The sequence below is a fragment of the Colletotrichum phormii genome (assembly GCF_030913505.1).
Source record: "Colletotrichum phormii strain CBS 102054 chromosome Unknown BDP81scaffold_17, whole genome shotgun sequence".
Classification (NCBI taxonomy): domain Eukaryota; kingdom Fungi; phylum Ascomycota; class Sordariomycetes; order Glomerellales; family Glomerellaceae; genus Colletotrichum; species Colletotrichum phormii.
Genome location: NW_026851459.1, coordinates 533,221 through 552,737, shown reverse-complemented (window position 1 = coordinate 552,737; position 19,517 = coordinate 533,221). Strand labels below are relative to the sequence as shown.

The 19,517-nt window shown below is 52.1% G+C and overlaps 7 protein-coding genes across 7 annotated transcripts; 6 read left to right on the top strand and 1 right to left on the bottom strand.

Moving 5' to 3' along the window:
• Nucleotides 1-1,070: 1,070 nt before the first annotated feature.
• BDP81DRAFT_325941 (uncharacterized protein) lies at nt 1,071-3,234 on the top strand (the record flags this gene model as incomplete). The annotated part of the gene is made up of 2 exons (XM_060585021.1): nt 1,071-1,416; nt 1,496-3,234. The coding sequence occupies 2 exons, from the start codon at nt 1,071-1,073 to the stop codon at nt 3,232-3,234; spliced, it is 2,085 nt and encodes a 694-aa protein (XP_060442246.1).
• Nucleotides 3,235-4,215: 981 nt separating this feature from the next.
• BDP81DRAFT_354449 (NUDIX domain-containing protein) lies at nt 4,216-5,798 on the top strand. The gene is made up of 3 exons (XM_060586268.1): nt 4,216-4,342; nt 4,403-5,142; nt 5,229-5,798. The coding sequence occupies exons 1-3, from the start codon at nt 4,294-4,296 to the stop codon at nt 5,517-5,519; spliced, it is 1,080 nt and encodes a 359-aa protein (XP_060442245.1). The 5' UTR covers nt 4,216-4,293; the 3' UTR covers nt 5,520-5,798.
• Nucleotides 5,799-7,079: 1,281 nt separating this feature from the next.
• BDP81DRAFT_354445 (ribonuclease H-like domain-containing protein) lies at nt 7,080-9,516 on the top strand (the record flags this gene model as incomplete). Its single annotated transcript, XM_060586267.1, has 7 exons — nt 7,080-7,308; nt 7,366-7,670; nt 7,859-7,990; nt 8,050-8,101; nt 8,152-8,353; nt 8,567-9,153; nt 9,204-9,516. The coding sequence occupies 7 exons, from the start codon at nt 7,080-7,082 to the stop codon at nt 9,506-9,508; spliced, it is 1,812 nt and encodes a 603-aa protein (XP_060442244.1). The 3' UTR covers nt 9,509-9,516.
• A 5,547-nt stretch (nt 9,517-15,063) lies between these two features.
• Nucleotides 15,064-16,533, top strand: BDP81DRAFT_452218 (peroxin 26; the record flags this gene model as incomplete). The annotated part of the gene is made up of 2 exons (XM_060592724.1): nt 15,064-15,566; nt 15,630-16,533. 2 exons carry the CDS (start codon nt 15,064-15,066, stop codon nt 16,531-16,533), a joined length of 1,407 nt encoding a protein of 468 aa, XP_060442243.1.
• A 345-nt stretch (nt 16,534-16,878) lies between these two features.
• Nucleotides 16,879-17,275, bottom strand: BDP81DRAFT_452217 (PHF5-like protein; the record flags this gene model as incomplete). Its single annotated transcript, XM_060592723.1, has 2 exons — nt 16,879-17,194; nt 17,259-17,275. 2 exons carry the CDS (start codon nt 17,273-17,275, stop codon nt 16,879-16,881), a joined length of 333 nt encoding a protein of 110 aa, XP_060442242.1.
• Nucleotides 17,276-17,709: 434 nt separating this feature from the next.
• Nucleotides 17,710-18,771, top strand: BDP81DRAFT_396999 (pinin/SDK/memA/ protein conserved region-domain-containing protein; the record flags this gene model as incomplete). Its single annotated transcript, XM_060588260.1, has 3 exons — nt 17,710-18,231; nt 18,307-18,375; nt 18,427-18,771. 3 exons carry the CDS (start codon nt 17,710-17,712, stop codon nt 18,769-18,771), a joined length of 936 nt encoding a protein of 311 aa, XP_060442241.1.
• Nucleotides 18,421-19,332, top strand: BDP81DRAFT_69019 (uncharacterized protein). Its single transcript, XM_060596163.1, has one exon. The coding sequence runs from the start codon at nt 18,771-18,773 to the stop codon at nt 19,236-19,238; it is 468 nt and encodes a 155-aa protein (XP_060442240.1). The 5' UTR covers nt 18,421-18,770; the 3' UTR covers nt 19,239-19,332.
• Nucleotides 19,333-19,517: the final 185 nt, after the last annotated feature.

The window sequence follows — 19,517 nt, the reverse complement described above, 5'->3', positions numbered from 1 at the left end:
GACTGAGTGTGACTGTGAGGGTGCTGCCGTTGCTGGTGGAGGCATGGGATGCAGTCCATGAGGTCCCTGTCCAGTGTCCACAGTCCAGCCCAGTGGGCCACCTACCGACTGGGAAGCCTCGAAGCGTCAGGACGGGGTGCAAAAGGACGAAGGTGCAAGGAGCAAGGAGCGTGGCGCACCGCTGCATCAGCCGGCCGTTGATTGGCCCCAGTTGAGACCAGCTGTAGGCGTGCGCTAAGCTCGCAAAAAACCGCCTTGGGGTCCTGGCCTCTCCAAACCTTTCTTCTTACAATTCCCGTCCAGTTCTCAGCCCAGCACTGAGAGACTGAGAGCATCTACCATACACTTACCGCCCCCGTCCACGAGTGGGCACCTCACCCACGAACATACCTCATCTGCACTTTGCGAAAGAAAGGCGACCAAACCTGACCCTTTTTCTCCCTTTCTCACTCTTCCTGCTTGTCTCGCCTCACCAAAAAGCACTGCCAGCCAAACTTTGAAGCCCCCTCTTCTCTCCACACCGGCCACTTTTATTTATTGTACATCATCTTCCTCGATCTTTCTGCTGCTTTGGTTTCCCTGCTTAGCACAGCGGCGAAACATCCACCGAACCGACTGACAATCCATCTCCAGCCAGAAACGCAGAACATACCGAACTCACCCTCCAACCCCCAAAGTGGCCCCCCCCCCTTCGTACCCTTCCCACTCTTCAGCAACCTGCCCAGTTGGTCGTGCGTTTGTTCACTCAACTGATAGCAACCCGACAACCGTCCAGTCCAGTCCAGTCGCCGCAGCACGTCCACCTCAGGTACCTTACACCGTACCACCACGACCAGGCACTGAACGACTCGGCACCTCTCTTTTTCTTTCCCCTACCTTACCATACCTCACCACCCCACGACCGACACAACAAGGCAACAAAGCCCATAAACAAGTTCGCACAATCACGGATACAACAACAAAATCCACGTCTCATCTCTCTGCAATATCAAAGCCATACATTGGCCCTGCTCAAAGACGTTTTTTTATGAATTCATCAAACCTCAAGCGATACTACCACAGTTGCCACAATGACTGAACCGGATCAGTGCATCATATGCCTGGAGTCGCTGCAGCACCCCTCGTTGCAGCAGCAGCAGCAGCGACAGCAACAGCACCAAGACGCTGCTGCAAATGGAGCGGGCCCAGCAGCTGCAAAAGCAACAGCAGCCACCACAACAACACAGCCAACGTACCGTGCCATCGACTCAGACCTCGAAATACTGGAAGGACCAGAGTCAAACTACATTGCTACCCTCGTCGGCTGCAATCACGTAGTCCACGATCAGTGCATCAGAAGTTGGGCCAAGAACTCCAACACTTGCCCCATTTGCCGTACACCCTTCAATGAGGTCAGCCTCTCATCTGAGCTCAACGGTACGTATCAAAACACCCCGATCCGCAACAGGCGCTCGCAGCGGCAGCAACAAGAAACTAACGTACATGATGTTAACAGGCCCCCCTATCGATTCATACGCTGTCCAAGACAAGAAGCAAGAGCAGGAGTTTGATATCCACAGATGGCTTCAGGAGAACCCCGAGGGCGAGGGTGAGGAGCCGAGTCCCGCCTGTCCCATTTGCGAGTCCTCGGATCATGAAGAGGTGCTGCTCCTCTGCGATGGTTGCAATGCAGCCTATCATACGCACTGCATCGGGCTGTCTGGTGTCCCCCAGACCGAGTCCTGGTACTGCTTTGAGTGTGACGAGAACAACAACGCCAGCCGATCCAGCCCTAGTGAGACTTCGGATGTCGAGGTGATCCAGTCACAGCCTTTGAACCCGGCTGCACGATCAGCCAACCGACGAAACGTCACCGCTCAAAGAGGCCTGTTGCGAACCCAGTTGCAAGCTAGAAACGCACGACGGGAGGCAAGATCCCTCGAGTGGCAAGGCGCCTGGGACCGGATTGCGAGTCGCATTTACGATGCTACTGACATCGACCTCGACAACCACGAAGACGAAGACTTATTTCAGGGGTTTCGCCGCGCTCAAGCCCAGCGAGGACACTTTCGCGATATCCAAGAGCACCAAGACTGGGAACAGCGCATGAGCATCGCCAGTCGCCTAGGCGCCAGAGACATCTTTGCAAGAAATATTCGCCCAACCGTCGGTCATCGCCTCGACGGTGGCCCAGTCGAACCCATCATGCAGCCCCCTCCGCCAGCTCCCGAGACTAGAGAGGAGCAGCAGGCTTGGGGCGCCCTCGAGAGGGCTCGCGACGCCGAGACGAGCGCTCCCAACACCCGCAAGCGAAAGTCGAGATCTACCACGGCTTCTCCTCAAGAACCCGCTCAGGAACCCGAGCGCAAGCTGAAGCGACCTCGTACACGCCGATTGCCTTTGCAGGGAGAAGGCTCCGGATCGGGCTCTGCCTCGGCTTCGGTGTCGGGATCTGGATCTGGAACTGCATCTGGCACTGCGTCGGGCGCCGTTCCTACCACTACGTCCGCACTCGCCCCCGCACCTACGATAACTTCGTCACCAGCGCCGACGAGCGTTCTGGCATCGAGACCTCAGACGAACGGCGGTGCTACGCAGCGCGTCCAGTCCCCCGTCAACACGGAACCCGGACCATCTTTTCTGTCGTCGCTGCTCAAGGAGGTGGAGATGAGCGCACCTTCCGACGACGAGACTGTGCGGAATTATTTCGGCACTCACTCTGGTGTTGACCCCTCTTCGCCTGTCACATCCCCCTCACCATCATCACGAAACTCACCGCGGGCGCTTTCCCTCACCCCGCCACCTCATCCCCGGCCCAGCTCACCTACGCTATCTCTGAGCTCTTATGTTGAACCGCGATTCCCCAAGGCCAACTACTCGCCGACTCGAAATGCTGGGGACAGTAGTGACTCTGACAGTCGATCGAACGGCGCGGAAATTCGCCAACCTCGCCCACAGCGGCCGAACCGTCAGAGACCGACGTTTGCTCGGTCCCAGGATTCTTCGCCTACGCGATCTGCCATCCCCTTTGAGACCAAGGAGAGAATCAGCGGCATCGTCCGGGCTGCTCTCAAGCCTCATTGGCGCGCAAAGGAGCTCACGACCGATCAATACGCAAACATCAATCGGGATGTCTCTCGCAAGTTGTACGAGGGCCTTCGCGATCCGCAGACGCTGGACGATGATGCCAAAAAGACATGCGAGAAGATCGCTACCAAAGAGGTGGCCCGTGCGATTGAGGAACTCAAGGCTTGATCGGCATTCGGCAGCATAAACGAACGAACGATATCGGGCATCAGGCGTTATTGGTGTTTGGCAGCGAACCAAGCGGTCTAATACCCCAACACTCCATCTGAAGGAGGCTTCTTTTGAAAATTTTCTACTTTGAATTTCCTGTGTCTCTGGGAAAAGGTGGGTGAGAGGCACAGGTGTATCTTAGGGGCGGGGTCTCGCAGTAGCTCGAGTCGCTCGGGTCTCTTTGGAGAGACTCGATCAAAGGCGAGGCCTAAATTTAAGCTGGAAAGGCTTTCTGTACTGTAGTAGGTAGATAGACGACGACACGAATGGACATTACGACTCTTAACGAGAAGCTACATCGCTCGTGCACACGCTTAATCTCTACAGTAGCAGTCAGCGGCATCAAGTGACGTGGAGAGCAGAAAATTCATGTGTGCGGTAGTCGCGACGCATTGCTTGCCGCATAGCGCGAGTCCACTATGGATTCTCGTGACACGGCAGCAGACAGCCAGCCAGCCGTTCTAAAACGGCGGTCAAGGGCGCTGATATGTTTGCAGTAACTATCTAACAGTATAACCCAGTAAGAAAATTGCAGGTGCTGCTAGCGAAAAAAGACTGCTATTTAGTCTGGGCACCGTAATAAATGATCAGGACGTTCTGGAGGCGGAACGGGTCTTGACGATAAGGAAATGGTGCCGTGAAGAGAAAAAAAGAAGGGAAAGAGAAAAGTCTGGCGGCAGGGCGTTGAGTTAATAAAGGCTCTGTGCGGTCCCACCCCAGCCCCGCTACTGCTGCTTACGTTATTGAGACCCGCGCTTGTCAGGCGCGATGTTGACCCGGGCGTCTGTCAATTTCGACCTTGCTTTTCAGGTACAATTTGAGGCACTCTCATGGTGCACGGGTGCACGGTGCACCATAGGTATTGCCGTATTGGACGTCGTGCCTTAGGTAAGCGCCGCCCCGGCAATTCGGTACGTGCCTTTGGTGAGCTTGAACAGCAAAAAAGTTCAATTCCAATCTGGAGATTCTCGGCTGAGGTGTCAAGGAGGAGACCCCGTACACCCAGCGATTTTCACGATGACAGCTTCCAGCAGAGGCGCATTCGCCGCCCTCGGGCGCATACAATGTATGTTTTACGTCTCAGATGAACACTGAGATAATTGGCTGACCTTGAGCTCCCGTACAGCAACCCCCAGAGTCTGCAGACAATGCGCGAGGGTCCAGATTAGAGCTCCAGCTCCCTCGCGAGCGTACTCGGGTGCCGCCGCGGCCGCAACGACGACGACCACGACCGACTCTTCCCCTCCTCCTCCTCCCCCTCCGTCAAAAGTCAGCAAACCAACCGATCCCAAAGCGGCAGCGGACATCACGATCCCGACATCCTCGATCCGCGCGGGCGTGATCCTCACGCGGGCGCCGCTCCTGACGCGGCCCCTGACGGACTTTGAGCAGTCCTACTTCTTCTACCAGAAGCGCCTCAACGAGCGTCTGACGATGCCGTTCATCACGTCCGTCTACTTCAAGCCCGACACGCCGTCGCTGATTGACTGGAACATGAAGGTGAAGGACCGCAAGGGCACCGTCGCCAAGGAGCTGGGCGTGTACAACGGTAAAGCGTCGACGGCGTGGGACGACGAGCTGGCCGTCGGCGACGGGCTGAGCAAGCACGATACGGCGGTGGAGCTGCTGTTGAAGGACGCCGTGATGCGCGTGAGCGACGACGCCGAGACGATTCCCGAGGAGGATCGGGCGCCGCCTGAGGCGTTGGCGCCGCGGGTGTCGGAGGCGGATGTCAAGGGGGACCAGACGAGGTTGGATCGCGCCATGGATAGGACGCTGTACCTTGTTGTTAGGAAGGCTGGTCGCAAGAAGGATGTTTGGGAGTTTCCTGCGGCGGGGTTGTCTACGGAGGAGAACCTCCACGAGGTGAGTTTTTTCTATTTCCACCCACCCCTCTCTCTCTCTCTATCCTCTGATATTTAGATGTACTGACATTCAACCCTTCTTCACAGGCTGCGCAGAGGATCCTCGACGACGCGGCGGGCGTCAATATGAACACGTGGATGGTCGGGCGCGGCCCGGCCGCCGTGCACGTGGCCAAGACGCAGGTCCGGAGCGGCAAGCTTTTTGAGCGGGGCAGCAAGACGTTTTTCCTCAAGGGCCGCATCATGGCGGGCCAGGCGGACCTGACGGCCAACAAGTTTGGGTACAAGGAGTTCAAGTGGCTGACCAGGGATGAGCTTCCTCAGGTGCTGGACCGGGGTTACTACGCCAGTGTACGGGACATGATGGTGGACCGGTGAGATTTTGCTCACATGGTGAGCATGTGTTGATTCTTTGGCCCGGTTTGAAAAATGGGGTGGGGGGGAAAGTTCGAGGAACGGTAGAGAGGATGTGTAACGCTGTTGTATCATAGATAAACTTGTACAATCAAATCTTTCACTGGATGTTTGTGTCTGTTTGGTCAGGGATTGAGGGTGTTGCGTTTGTGCTTTCGGCTGTGGGCTTGGCTGTGGCGTGATATCCTCATGTTCGTGTAGTTCTGCTCGCCGGACTAGAGGCATTGGGTTGTTATCTCAGGGTAGTTTGCCTTAGAAGCAGGCGAACGTGAGTGCTGTTGCCTCGGTGAGTGAAATATCACGTCGTCCTCTACTAACTTGAGAGGGTTTTGGGTCTACCGTACATGAATGCTCCAAAGACGTAGGCCGCTCTGTTACATATGGCAATTGTTGAAAAGTTAGTTCTCTGTATAATGTTTGCGTTACTACTGCTCATAAAGCTTCTCATACTGAGGGAAGTTGAATAAAGATATAAAGAGGTACAGTACTGTCCACTTTATCTTCATAATAAAGTATTGATATGTGTTGGGCCTTTTCACGTAGCGCAAGGTTGTTTCAACCCATTTGATATCGTGTCCAACTGTGCAGCAACGAACTGGTATCTCTGGAGGTAAAGTTGCAAAGGCAAACCCATAGCAGCATCTCACGAGGTCACCCTCTCCTGCTTTACCTCGCCCATCGCTTTTCCTTCCCTCGTGTACTTCACCTCTCACGTCCAGCCACAAGCCTCAGCCCCACCCACTCTTTCATCCCAAGGTTGCCCTCCTGACCTCCTGGCCTACCCTTATATGTTTAAACCCCTCTGGATTTTTTCAGCAGCTCGTGGCGCAATGGTATCGCCAGGCGTTCCTTTGATTAGGAACGTCACCTTGCGTCACGGGTGCGTGGGTTCGAACCCCACCGACATTAGAAAACCTCCATCGTTACACCTGAGGCTGGTAAGAGTCTCGGGGTTTTCATAGATTCCGCTGTACGCAAGGATAAGAGTTGAACTTTTTAACTATTTTTTCATTATGTTTGATGACACTGTTGATTTCCTTGTTTTGGCCGTGGTAAGACGCGTTTGTTGTTGTGCTGGGATTTATTATTTCTCATTTTGGGCAAGATGTGAATTGGATATGGCGAAGCAATTTTATACGATGCTTCATTCCTGAATTTTTTAATTGACGATGGCCAGGTCTGAGAACTCTGCAATCTTTTCTCCCTTACCTGTGTACGTTCTCAAAATATGAGGGATTCCTACTCCATCTCCAACAACAAACGGGGAAGGAATACGCAGGCAAATACTCCGAAGAACGACCTGCCCTGTTTAAGCAACCGAGTGCTCTTGCCTTTTTATTGCAGTCACGAGGTGCTCCTTCCTGGATACGTCTCCCATCAGGTGGCTTTCTCCCCCTCCATTTGACCTGACAACAGCTTCCACCTCTTCTTCTTTTTTCAACCTATCCAACCTTCCTTCTGTCTTTTCCTTCTCAACCACTGTCGACTGGAAGCCACAAACTCGACAACACCTCGGCGCCCAGCATGGAAGTTTCCTCGGAGAATTTCTGGCGGCAGCTGCCCAAGATTCTGCTGTCCATCGCGAAATCCAACTTCGTTGCCATCGACCTCGAGATGACCGGCATCACGGACAAGAGCTCGGAAAACCGCCCAGAAAACCCAACTAACCAGCAAATCTATGAATCGGCCAAGAAGATCGCGTCCAAGTTCAACGTCTTTGAAATGGGGATCACTTGTATTCAACACCAGTCGGGTCTGTTTTTCCATTTTCTAACCAGAAATTCATCAACCCTTTCTAACAAAATCTCAGGCGACCATTACAAGACCGAGACCTACAGTTTCACTGTCAGCCCTTACCTGCATACCCAGACACGGGCTGACGAGAAATTCGTCAAAGAACTGGACAGGAATCTTTCTGTCTCGTACAACACTCTGAAGTTCCTTCAGTCAGAAGGAATTCGACTGGAAAAGATCTACGACGATTGCGTTCCGTATCTGAGCCGCAAAGATGCCCGCTTGGCAACTCGACAGATGAAGCGCCGACAAGAGCCTTGGGACGTAAGGGATCATGGATACAACGAACACGATGAAGGCCTGACTACGTTTTGCGTTTACGTTCACAGTGCGATTATGAACTGGCTTTACACCCATCCAGGGATGGTATGTGACATTTGTCATTTTATCCTGCTTCAACGAAGGCCCTTTCCTGTCAAATCCTTGCTCCTGTTACTACATATCCTAATTGCCAGATCGAACAGCGAGCTCCAGAGATCAATATCCTCTTACCTAACTCCGACAGCAAGAAACGTATGAGTGTCTACGAACAAATTGTTCGTATAAAGGCCCGGGAGCTTGTGCCACAAATGGGGTGTCGTCTTTGGAACCACGGCACGACCGTGGTAATCTCTCAGGGGGGCGATGGACAAGAAGCCAAGGTTCGTACACAACGGCGCGGATTATGGTGATGAGAATAGAGAAAGCTGACATTGCCAAGAGGCGTGAGCTTCTGGAGGACGATCTCAACGCATCATTGAGCAAGTACACAGGTAGGCTGCTGTCAGCGCGTGATACTTAATTGGCGGCTGACTGATATAAGGCCTTCGACTGATTATCGAAGCCCTTATCGGAGGTAAGTTTGCCGACCTGATTGACCCCGGTCACATTGTCGAAGCCATGTCTGGCTGGCCTGGGGAAGCACAAACCTTTTGTCGTGAGGTGCATGAGTTCTTGAATCCCGCGTCACCAGAACAATCCAAGGGATCTTCAGAGGACGAAGTCGAGGCCCCCTACTGCAACTGGTGCTGCACATATCACGACTATGGCACGGACTGCTTTAGTGACTCCTCCGGACAGGACGTCCAAGTTGCGTCGCAAACGAACTTGATCACCAACGGCAAGTGCCTTTGTATGCAGGAGCGACAGCCGCCTGGACGTCGAGTTGGAGATAATGAGGGGACGCCCGTGGTGTATAATGTTCATTGCGAACGTTGCTACCCAGGTCTTGGCAGCAGCCTGTCCCGGACTGACTCTCCCCCTCTTGATGGCATCCGTTCACAGGCCACAGATATTCAAGAAGGCCATTCAGCTAGCCACAGTGGCGAATCCTCAAGCACTTCAGAGGGAGCGGCCGATGGCGAATACGGAGAGGGCGACAGTGGTACCTGGTATCCCACGGCTGAGACAACCAGCTACGATGAGCCGACTGGCTGGGACAATTTGTGTCAAGATCTCGAAGAACTGTCCACGGAAACACTCAAGAACGAAGTAGCAGATGCTCTACAGGAGTTGGAAGCTTTTGGCCGAAGGAAGCCAACTATTATTGGACACAACCAGTTCATGGACCTTTTGTTCCTTTACAACACCTTCATCGACGACCTCCCTGATACTTTGGGTGAGTTTCGAGCAAAGATACAAAGACTATTCCCCTACGTCATAGACACGAAGCTGTTGGCCATTAAGGACGACACGATCGAGGGCGAAGACCCATTGTTGGATCTACACAATAGGTTCGATCGCAACAAAACACAGCCAAGCATCTCTTGGGATACAGCTTATGGCTATGGACGCCGTGGAACAGCCCATCAGGCAGGCTTCGATAGTAAGCTGGCACAACAAATAGAGCCTCGAGTGGCTCACTAACAGCACTAGGTTACATGACGGCAGTTGTCTTTTTACGAATCGCTCATAAACTCCATCGTGAGAGAACAACTAGGCTCGAGAGCCGACTCGCCTCACACGAGAGCAAAGCGAAGAGATTGTACGACAGAGAGTGGCTGCTAGCGGTTGGATACGATCCGAATCTTTTGGGGTACCTCGACAACGACACATGGAGGGCGCCCAGCACCCAGGAAGAGTGCGTGGGTCGAATCAGGTTCGGTTCGGAAATATTTGACGACATTTACAACCGAATCCGGATCGCGCCCCGCAAGACAGTCTACTTTGGACCCGACTGATAGGTTGCGCTTGCGAAGGAGCGTACATGCCATGGATTGGAGAGTTTGCAGAACGCGTTAACGCGAAATCTGCGCCTTAGGCTATGAGTGGTGGTGGTGGCGGCTTCATTAACAGGAAGACGCGTTTGCGAAGGTCAATGAAGTTTGCAATGTCGTTGAGGACGGATGACCCTTGGTGGATTTCTGGAGACGCCCCGCAAAACTATGTTTCGATAGATGAGTCTACGAAGTAAGAGGTCACCCCACACAACCGATCACCCAATTTGGCCACTTTTCGAGACTTCGCATTCTGGACTTCATGGTGGCGAATTGGTCTTTTGGTGGCACAGCGCTGTTAAAGCTGAAATTCTGAATACATGCTAGTAAAAGAAGCTTCTAGTATACCCGATATTACTATTAGTTCCGTGATCTACTACGTAGAGCGTGCTGCGACCTTCTTTTTCGTTTTTATAATAGCCTTAATTTATATAAATTGTTCATCTAGATCTTACTTAACTTTTACCTACAGTACTAGCTTATATAATTTAACTTAAGCTTCTAATGCCTTTATAACCCCTTAAGTATTAGCTAAGGCGAAATTCTAGGTATTTAATCGCTTATTAACTTTATTAAATATAAGTTACCGTACTATGGGGTCGTAGTTATCCCTCCCCTTACGGCTATTCTAGAGCTACCGGTATCTCTTAAGGTCTCCTAACTTCTTAAATATAATAATATAGTGTTTTTAAAGTATTTCGGGAATCTCTAGAAGTAGTGGCTCCTATAGGGGGCCCCCGTAGGACGTCTATAGCTACTAGAATAACTAGTAATAGGTTCTTAAGTAGTGTCACAGTAGCAGGCAGGTTGTTTGGCAGGTGGATGCTGGGCAGGCGGATCAGACAATCTATTGCTACGGGCAGGCTCTATCCTAAGCAGGTACAGGCTCTGTTGACAAGACGTAGCTCAAGGAGCTACGTTTCTGGACATGCGCGACAGAATACAGGATGCAGGGTTTTATCCAGCCTCAGGCTTACGTAACCCGGCCACCGGATTACTCAACACCAATCTCAAGGTTGGGGGCTAGGACAGCGGGTCTGTGACAAGTAGCTTACTTATATCTACGGGCTATAATCCTATTACGCTCTATCTAGAGTATATATTACAACTTATTAAAGCTTCTTTCTATAACGTACCTGCATAGCGAGCGACGCATCATAGCGAGCGACGCACTCTCTCAAACCTTTCTACCTTATGTATAAGTTAACTTAGCCACAACGTACGAAATCAATTAAAACTATATATCACCCTCTTCCTCATTACTATCCCAAACCACTTCACAGGTTCGTGCGTTATGTCCAGGCTTCCCGCAATTACCACATCGTCGCGCGCGTGGTTCAGCACCTTCCGTACGACCCTCCTTCTGAGGGTTATTCTCTCCTCCAGCATTAACACCACCCTTCTCTACTTGTAGTGCCTCTGCTTCAGCACTATTAAGTGACCCTCCAAGACGTAGCCGGGTCTTTTTTGCCCTCCGGCGCTTACTTAGTACCTCTATCCCCGTACGAAGCTTACGGTTCTCAGCCTCAATAATAGCAAGCCTATGGGCTAACTTGCTAATACCTCTGGCCTGGAAGTCAATTACTTCGTACATTGGTGTTGGTGAGCTACCTTGATGTGCTTGGATCTTCCTTTTAAGGGAGGTAGCACTTCGTACGCCCTCTAGTGCTGTAATTGGTGTCCTTGGGTCCCAGGAGCCTTGGCTGCTTGGCCGTGAGTTTGATGGTGTTGGCGTCTTTGGCTTGAAATCCAAGCGAGAAATAACCACTTCAGGGTTAAAAGGTACAAGGCCTGCCTGCCTAAAACCAGCTCGTACGTTATTTTCGCCCATGGAAGTAAAGAATGCTGCTTTAAAGGCAGGAAAGAAGTCATCCTTTGTAATATGGGAAATCTGTATCCGCATCATCTTCTCGATTTCCTTGCCGTACGAGTACTTTAACGGGCTAAAGCACCCAACATCAAGAGGCTGAAGCTCGTGTGATGAATGGGGAGGCATACAAAGAGCAATAATGTTTTGTTCCTTGCAGTATTCGTCAAAGTCAGTCGATTTATGACTATTATGGCCATCAAGGATCAAGAGGCGATAAGAGCCCTTCGTACGAGTCCTTGTACACTGATTAAAGTGCTTTAGCCAATCTAGGCCAATATCATTTGTCGTCCATCCATTTTCGCTTGGATGGATACGCCATGTGGCTGGAAATTGGCCATTAATATACCACGAGAGGAGGTGATATTTGCCCTTTACGATGACGTACGGAGGCAGCGCCCAGCCATCCGCACATACACCCTGAATGACAGAAACCCATTCTCGATTGCCAGGCTGTTTCGTACGAGGCCTTCCCTTACGGTCAGAAGTCGTAACAACCTTTGCGTGCGATAGCATTCCCATCAGGAAACCAGTCTCGTCAAAATTATAGATATCGTTATCCTGTATCCCATACTTTGCAATTGTGTTTCGCACAAGTGCAAACCAGCCTTGTATAATCGTAGGATCCTCAGCTAAGGCCCTCTGATAGTCGATTCGACGTTGAAACCGCATTTTCAATTCAGGGACGCGTCGTACGAAGTTCTCTGCCCATCGCGGTCCAGTACGCGTCCCATCGCGTGCGTTTAGGAGTTGGTCGGCCATTTCTCGTACGTCTTCTTGTCGCGGAGGGAACCCTCGATCGATTAGGTCAATAACTCGTTCAAGAATCACCTCCTCTTCTGTTATAGTCATCTTCATCGAATTTGGTCGTGTTTCACCTCGTGCGACGCGTCCAGCGCGTCGGTGGCGGAGGGTTGATTCAGGGACCTCATAGATAGAGGCAGCTCTTCGTATAGACATTTTCGGGTCTTTTTCAATAGCTTGGAGGGCAAGGGTAATTCGACTTTCAATTGAGGAGGATTGCATGTTCGTACGTGGAGAAAAGGTGACCTAAAGATGAAGAGGGTAGAATTGGGAGGACGTGCGTCGCTCGCTATGATGCGTCGCTCGCTATGCAGGTACGTTACTTAAAAGTAATAATATAGGAAGTTCTGCTTGCTTATAAGCACTAAGTTAAGTTAGAGGCTATATTTATAAGTAAGCTTATAGTAGATATTCTTAAGTAGTAAAAAGATAGATCTATATAGGGGCTGCGTAATATAGCTAGAATGGGCTAGTAAATAATACAGCTAAATGCCCTAAGAGTAACATTGCCATATAAAGTCGTTAAAACTATAACTTTTATAGCCTTTGATAATCAAGAGCCGCTTGGAGCGCAGTCTCTTAGCCTCCTCTACCGTACCAAGTATAAATACCTTCTACAGCCATTCCACGCCAATTGAATTCGAGGTCCACCTATTTATTAGCCGATAATGTGAAGCTCCAGGAGGCGTAATCCGTCAATTCCTTAGGGAACCACTGGTGCTGGACCGTCTCCCCCTTAAAAACCACCAATAGTGGAAGGTGACGGCCACTAGCAGAGATACACTCGAGTATTGTAGTCTAAGTACGATCCCCTGGGTTCTGGACATAGATCGTTTACTTATTGGACTTGCCCAGTATTAAATAATTCTTACTGGTCCCTTCCGTTAAACCCGCTTCGTCTATATTCTAGCGGAGGGACATTGGGATCTTCTGGATTTCTGGGATTGTTAGAGTCTTCCAAAAGGCTTGCAAAGACTCAACGGTAACCAACTTAACGCACTTGGAGTCCATTGACCGTACCCTGAGCGTCTTTAGCGAGGGATTCCTATGTAGGAATCTCTCAAGCCACTTCCTGCCTAGTAGGCGGTTATCGCCACCTCTACGGAGGATATATATCGCAAAGTCTCGTACTTGAGCATAGGTTAGGGCGAGTCTAATTCTCCTTGGATAACTACCTATCGTACTAGGGAGGTCTCCTGGTACTTAATTAACCTCTGGTAGTCTTCCTTCGACTTCCGCCGTATAGTTATGCCGTTAATGCGGCCCGAGAGCGTCGTATAGGGGATTCCCTAGTCGGTAGAGGCCTTCCGGATCGACTTGCCCTTGCGGATATCGTTAACCGCGTTTTTCACTTGTTCTTCTGTATAATTAACCATAGTGAATCTATTGGCAATTTTAGTATAATATTTGCGATTTTTTTTGATTGATTTTGACGTACCTAGTGAAAGTGGTGGTGGTGTTGAAGGAGGAAAAAAAGTGGCCAAATTGGGTGATCGGTTGTGTGGGGTGACCTCTTACCTGATCGGAAGCCCAATAAAACCACGTCGGCATTCGGCAGAGCATTTGACATGTTGTTCCAAGGTCACTCCTTTCCATCAGCTTATAATATGAGCCTTGTATGTTCTAACGGCTCGGCGATTCCTGAATCCTGGGATATAAGATGGTTCTGTTCTAGAACCCCACAACGAAGAAAATTCCACGTGAGATGAGCATCAAAATAACACTTTGGAGCTAGCCGTTAGAGATGGACGGTCTCTCGATGACCACAATAGGAAAATCACCGATGTAAGCGTCAGGGGCTGGAAGGCGATGACATTCTCCTCGGGAGCCGGGTGGTTCTGCCTCCCGCGAGATGCCTCGGAACAATCTGGGGAAGCACAGGGGGGGGCAAGAAAAGTCTAAACCCTGAGCGCGTTCGCGCACGCCGCAAACTTGCGATTGACAGTAGAGAGGGGTAATTAATAGCATATCATAATAGAACCAGCTAAGCAACACAGTAATTGAGAAGGGAATCCCGACTTAGCGGGTTGAACACAACACGAAGATTTGAAATGACAGGCGGCAGCGAGCATGAGCCGATCGTCTCTAAATGGTTGGTGATCTCCGGGAGGTGAGATGAAAGCTCGGCCGGTCGTCGAGGGCAACCCCTGTTTCTCCGACCCAGGCACAGCGTCCTCTCCGATCAGGAAGCTCCACCCAATGAGAAGTCCAAGAAGGCCGGACGCCGGGAGAAGACCGCGCTCGTGGAGGCTAACGAGGTACTTGACATGTGAGTTGTCCAGCGACAACGTCACCGGTACTCGCTTATCGCTCCCCTCTCGCTCCTCTCTCGCTCCCCTCTCGCTCTGGCGGTCAGCTGGCCAGCCCCCCCCAGCGGCAGCATACAACGCAGCAGCGCAGAAGCTGGGGGGGAACCCACTAAGAAACAAACCGAGGCTAAACTTGGGCCATGGCCGAAAAGTGTAACCGTGCCGGTGCGTGCCTGTCCCGGGCAGCTGTGCAGGTGCTGCGGTAATCGGCATGTTTGTCTGTCAGCAGACTCCAACTCCATTCTCCAGCAACCCCCAGCTACTCAGCACCACCACTACCACACACACACCACACACCACCACCACAACGCCCAGGAACCCGAATCTAACCACATCCACATGTCGCGGCTCTCGTCACAACCCGCAGGTGGCATTTGAGCAGGAACGCGTATGATGGCCGCCATTCTCCGCACGTCGGATACATAACAATAGTCCCCGTTCTTTTTTCCCTCATTTCCCTCCACCTGGGGCTCTTCAATGCCGACGAATTGACCCCGTTGCTTCCTGCTGTTGCTTCCCGCTCCTAAATGCCCGCCAACATGTCGGCCCTCAATGGCTCCTATACGGCGACCTTGAGTCCCACGGTTGCTTCTTCCGAGACTACCGCTACATTCCCACCACATACGCTCGCGAGCTCCATCTCGTCTCTATCCTCATCGACTTCAGCGCGCCACACTTCACAAATCTCAAAAACCTACCGCCAGGCCTCGACTCTCTTCCTCACCCGCCGTCTACCCGAGGCACTATCGACCATCTTGCCACTGATCACCCCGCCCTCGGGACAGTCTGAGAACGGCGCAGGCGAACCAGCGCCCGTCGCCAGGGCATCGCGATCCACGAGGATCAAGGTCTGGAGCCTGTACCTGACGACGCTCAACGCCATTGTCGAACTGGAGCCGGACGAAGGAAAGGATGCGTTTGGGAGCCAGGAGTGGAGATCGCTGTGCACCAAAGTCAGGGAAGGAGACGTCTGGGAGGAGGTCGTACGCAACGGATACCACGGCGTCGAGAGCGACGTCGATTCGGACGTTGTCATTAATCTGTAAGATGCTCTCTATGTCGTCGTTTTTTTCCTCGTTGCAAACACACACTAACAACAACGTAGCGCCACACTTTTATTAGCCCACGCCCGGACACAAGAATTGAACCAAAGGAAGCTCGAGAGCTATCTCGCAGCCGCCACATCACCAAACCTGGACTTCTCCAAGAGATTTTCCGACTCGCCATCGCCGTCACCACGGCTGAACCGGCATAGGTCTCCGGCGAAGGCCACTAGTGGAGCGGATACACCGAGAGATCTGAATGCGAGAGTCAAGATCCTCGAGCTGTACACGCTCCACGTACTTATTCGCAATAATGAATGGGATTATGCCCGAGAGTTTATCAGCGTCAGCTCGGTACTAGACGACGAGCGTCGCGAGGCGTTTTTGCAAGCTCTACAAAGCCTGCAGGAGGAACAGCAAGAAGCCGAGAGGCGAGAGACGGAAGAGCGACGTGAGCAAGAGGAGCAGCTACGGCGTGATATTGAGGAGGCGAAGAAGCTGAGAGCAGAAAATGAAGAGAGGGAACGACGAAGGTTAGAGGAAGAGCGGGCACGGAGAGAAGGCGCCGAGGGAGACTACGGCATCGAAAAGACACCGAGTAAAGCAGGCTCGAGCAAGGCGGGGTCAAGCAAGGGACGTCACGCCAGGGCCGTTTCCAACACATCAGGGTCGAACTCTAATTCGAAAATGCCCGTCTCCCGGGCAAAAGGCGAACCCTCAGCTCCGCCGACCTTTGGAACGAGGGCGTCAATGGTCATCTCTCGGATGCGCGAGGTGATTGACCAGCTGGGAGCATCATTTAAGACAAACCCGATGCTGCTGATGCGGCTCGTGGCCTTTATTTTGGGGTTGGTCGTCATGTTTGGGCAGAAGAATGTCCGCGAACGGATACAGCGTGTGCTTGGTAATGGTTGGAACAAGGTCAAGGCGACCGCGGGAATGGGAGTCAAGGTTAGCTACATATGATTACGACGCGGGTACTTGGCTAGCTTTGACCTCACTGTACTATACGAACTTGGATGAACATGGGCCTAATTGTTTGGCCATTCTTTTTGATATTTGATGAAAAATGAACCATTTCTTTTGTTTGGTGAAACCGTTTCATGCTACTCTTGAAGAAGATTATCATGTCTGACTTGTCGTCAATTATGCCGCAAAACCCTTGTCCCATATCTGTGAACCAAGACACCCCAAACGCCGCAGGCAATGCGATACCTGTTTCCCGCGATACTTTGCACTCCCTTCCTCCTCTGCTCTCCTCGCAGTTACAAACAACACACCAGTTTGCCCATATCCCGGGCGACGCAGGGGCTAGTACGTCGCCGTCCGATTGGTTTTCTTCTGGTAGAACAGGTCGGTCCTGGAGCTGCCGAGATTTATAATCTTGGGGCACCCGTCGCGGTCCTTTTCGAGGCGCGTGCACTCGAAGCAGTAAAAGGCGTCCGAGATGCCCTCGCCGCCGCAGACGACGCACTTGTTTTGGTAGTTTCCGAACGAGCACTCGTCGCAGATGCGGACGAGGGTCGTGGGGCGGACGTAGGAGTCGCAGACGGGGCATTTGCCGTCGCACTTGTCGCAGAGGCGGCCGATGGCGATGCCGGCTTGCTTGCGGCACATTACGAGATCGCTGGGCGTATGTGTTAGCTTGTGTGTGCGAGAGTTTTTAGGGGTCTGAATGGGGATAGACTTACGGATGATGGCGCGACATGATGGGCGATCTATTAGAAGAGCGCCTCTGAAATGTGAGGTTTGGTTGAGGTTGTTTTGCGGGGCGCGGGAGGTGATGGTCGCAAGTCGCAGCTTATCGTATCCTCTCTTCACCAGGAACCTGGAGAAAAGACGTTCGCGCCTGTCAGCCTCGCCACTTCTTCCTCGCGCTTCTCTGTCGGTCATTGGTACGGACCCTTGTCTGATCCGGCCGAAGTGGGGTAGTCTGTGGGTTCGTCCCTCCGAGTGGCTGGACCCCGCTGACAAACCTCAGCCTTGGAGCTCGGGGTTGGAGCTCTCAAGCTCCAGAATATCTATCATGGGAATGAGGCGCATTCGATTCTTCTTGTGCACACCATATTCCTTCGCTTTTTGCTTTCTTTGACATTGCTGCCGAGTAGATACCGATCACGACGGTTGGGAAGCGATTTCATTATGGCCACAGTTACGGAGTACAGCAAGAATGGCTCCCTTCGGACCGAGCGAGAGAAGCTTACAGATTGCAGGGCACCTGCCGACACCATCAACCCCGAACCCGCGAGCTCTGAGATGGAGGTTACACAAAAGCGGAAAGCGTCGATAGACTCCCTTGATGGAGCGGAAGAACCATCAAAAAGAGGAAAATTCGATGATGGCGACCACGGCGATCCGCTCGCACAAGATTCGACACAGGACTCGAGGCCGCGCGACGAAGATTCCCAAGCTAGCACCGCTCGACGAGCGCCTCTGTCAAGGGATGAAGAGAAGAAGCGGGGCAAGCGGTTATTCGGAGGTCTCCTTAGCACCCTCAGCCAGACCAACTCTAGCTCGCAGCACAAGAAGAGGAGGGAGATTGAGCAGCGACAGCAGGAGAAGGCGCAAAAGCAGAGGGCAGAAGACGAAAAGAGGCGGACGGAGAAGCTCGCGCGGATCACCGAGGCGCGGTGGAAGGAGCAAATCTTGTTTGACGAGAAAGTCGTACGTGCTTGTCCCTCTCCCCTCCTCTCCCTTGCGGGCCTCATCCCAGTGCTTACAAGTCGTGATTTACCGCAGATGAAAAGCCGACATACCAACATGCTCGCAAAGGCACAATCCCTCAGGACGAAAGCAGGACCATCAATTGTGCGTGGTGCATGTTGTGCAAGGGGGAAGCCATAAGCTGACGTGTTGCAGTACTATCGACCGTGGAAGCTTACCAAAGAACAAGAAGACGAGATTGACGACCAGGTGCAAGACGCCAAGGACACCATCGCGAGAGAACTTGAATCGTTCAAATATCGGAAAGAAGAACACGAGAGACGCCACGGTCGCGCGAGACCGCCGACGATGGCCCAGGAGGAGCCTGTGCCCATGGTCATAGAAGAACAACTAGCAGAAGCACCGTCAGAGGCTCCTGCTGATGCTCCCGCAGCTGCTGACCACACCGTTGCGTCTCCCGACAGAGACAAACATGAGCGGGAGGCACACGACGAACCTGGTGATGTCGTGGAAAATGACGAGGATATGGTTATTTACTAATGCCTGACAAAAACGCGTGGTGTTTTTTCCTCTTTTGTTTCCCGGCGTTTTATTGCAGAAGACGCCATTACTGCCGTACTTTATGTGATCATCATAATATTCGGCGATATGGGAGGTCTGCTATTTTGTCTGGCTTTGAGCGCGAGTTGGAAGGCGGAGTTGGGGGGTTTATGATACCAATCGGAATTCAAAGCGGCATTAACTTGGGAAAGGTGACCATGGTGATATTGAAAAAAAGGAGAAGCTTGGTTCCAGAAACGGGATTCAGACCAACTTTGTTCGCCGACTCGTTGGGCTTACTACGTCGAGCCATATTCTCTGACTCAAGCATAAGACCAGTGACGTTCTCCTGCTTTAGCCCGGTGGGACCTCGTAGTCCAGAACAGCTGTTCCTTGCCGTTGAAGAATTGTTAGCCCCTCGTCTAGAGTCTAGACTGGGTGACTGGCAGTTTACGCTTTTCGGGTGAGGAGAATGCGATCTCCGACTCTGAACCAATTGTTGGAGAACATAACATTGATCAACCTCCGTTTCGAGTACCGTCCGACAATGGCGAGTCCCCTTGTCTCTAAGTTGTCCCTGGACCGAGGCATCGCAACAGCACGGACGGGGCCCGCTAGGAAGATTCCATCAAGGGACTCCGATGGACAGCAAAGGCGATGCCCCCGCGCGGGTGGATGCCCGGCCATGCCGTTCGCCAATGCCGCCGCTCGCCGCACGTCAGGTCCCCTGTCAACTCAAAGCCGTG

Excerpts from the sequence above, each read along its gene's own strand:
- BDP81DRAFT_354449 (XM_060586268.1), top strand. The coding sequence starts at position 4,294 with ATGACAGCTTCCAGCAGAGGCGCATTCGCCGCCCTCGGGCGCATACAA. Across the intron at positions 4,343-4,402 it reads CGCCCTCGGGCGCATACAAT|CAACCCCCAGAGTCTGCAGA; the intron begins GTATGTTTTACG and ends GCTCCCGTACAG. Across the intron at positions 5,143-5,228 it reads CGGAGGAGAACCTCCACGAG|GCTGCGCAGAGGATCCTCGA; the intron begins GTGAGTTTTTTC and ends CCTTCTTCACAG.
- BDP81DRAFT_69019 (XM_060596163.1), top strand. The coding sequence starts at position 18,771 with ATGCCTGACAAAAACGCGTGGTGTTTTTTCCTCTTTTGTTTCCCGGCG.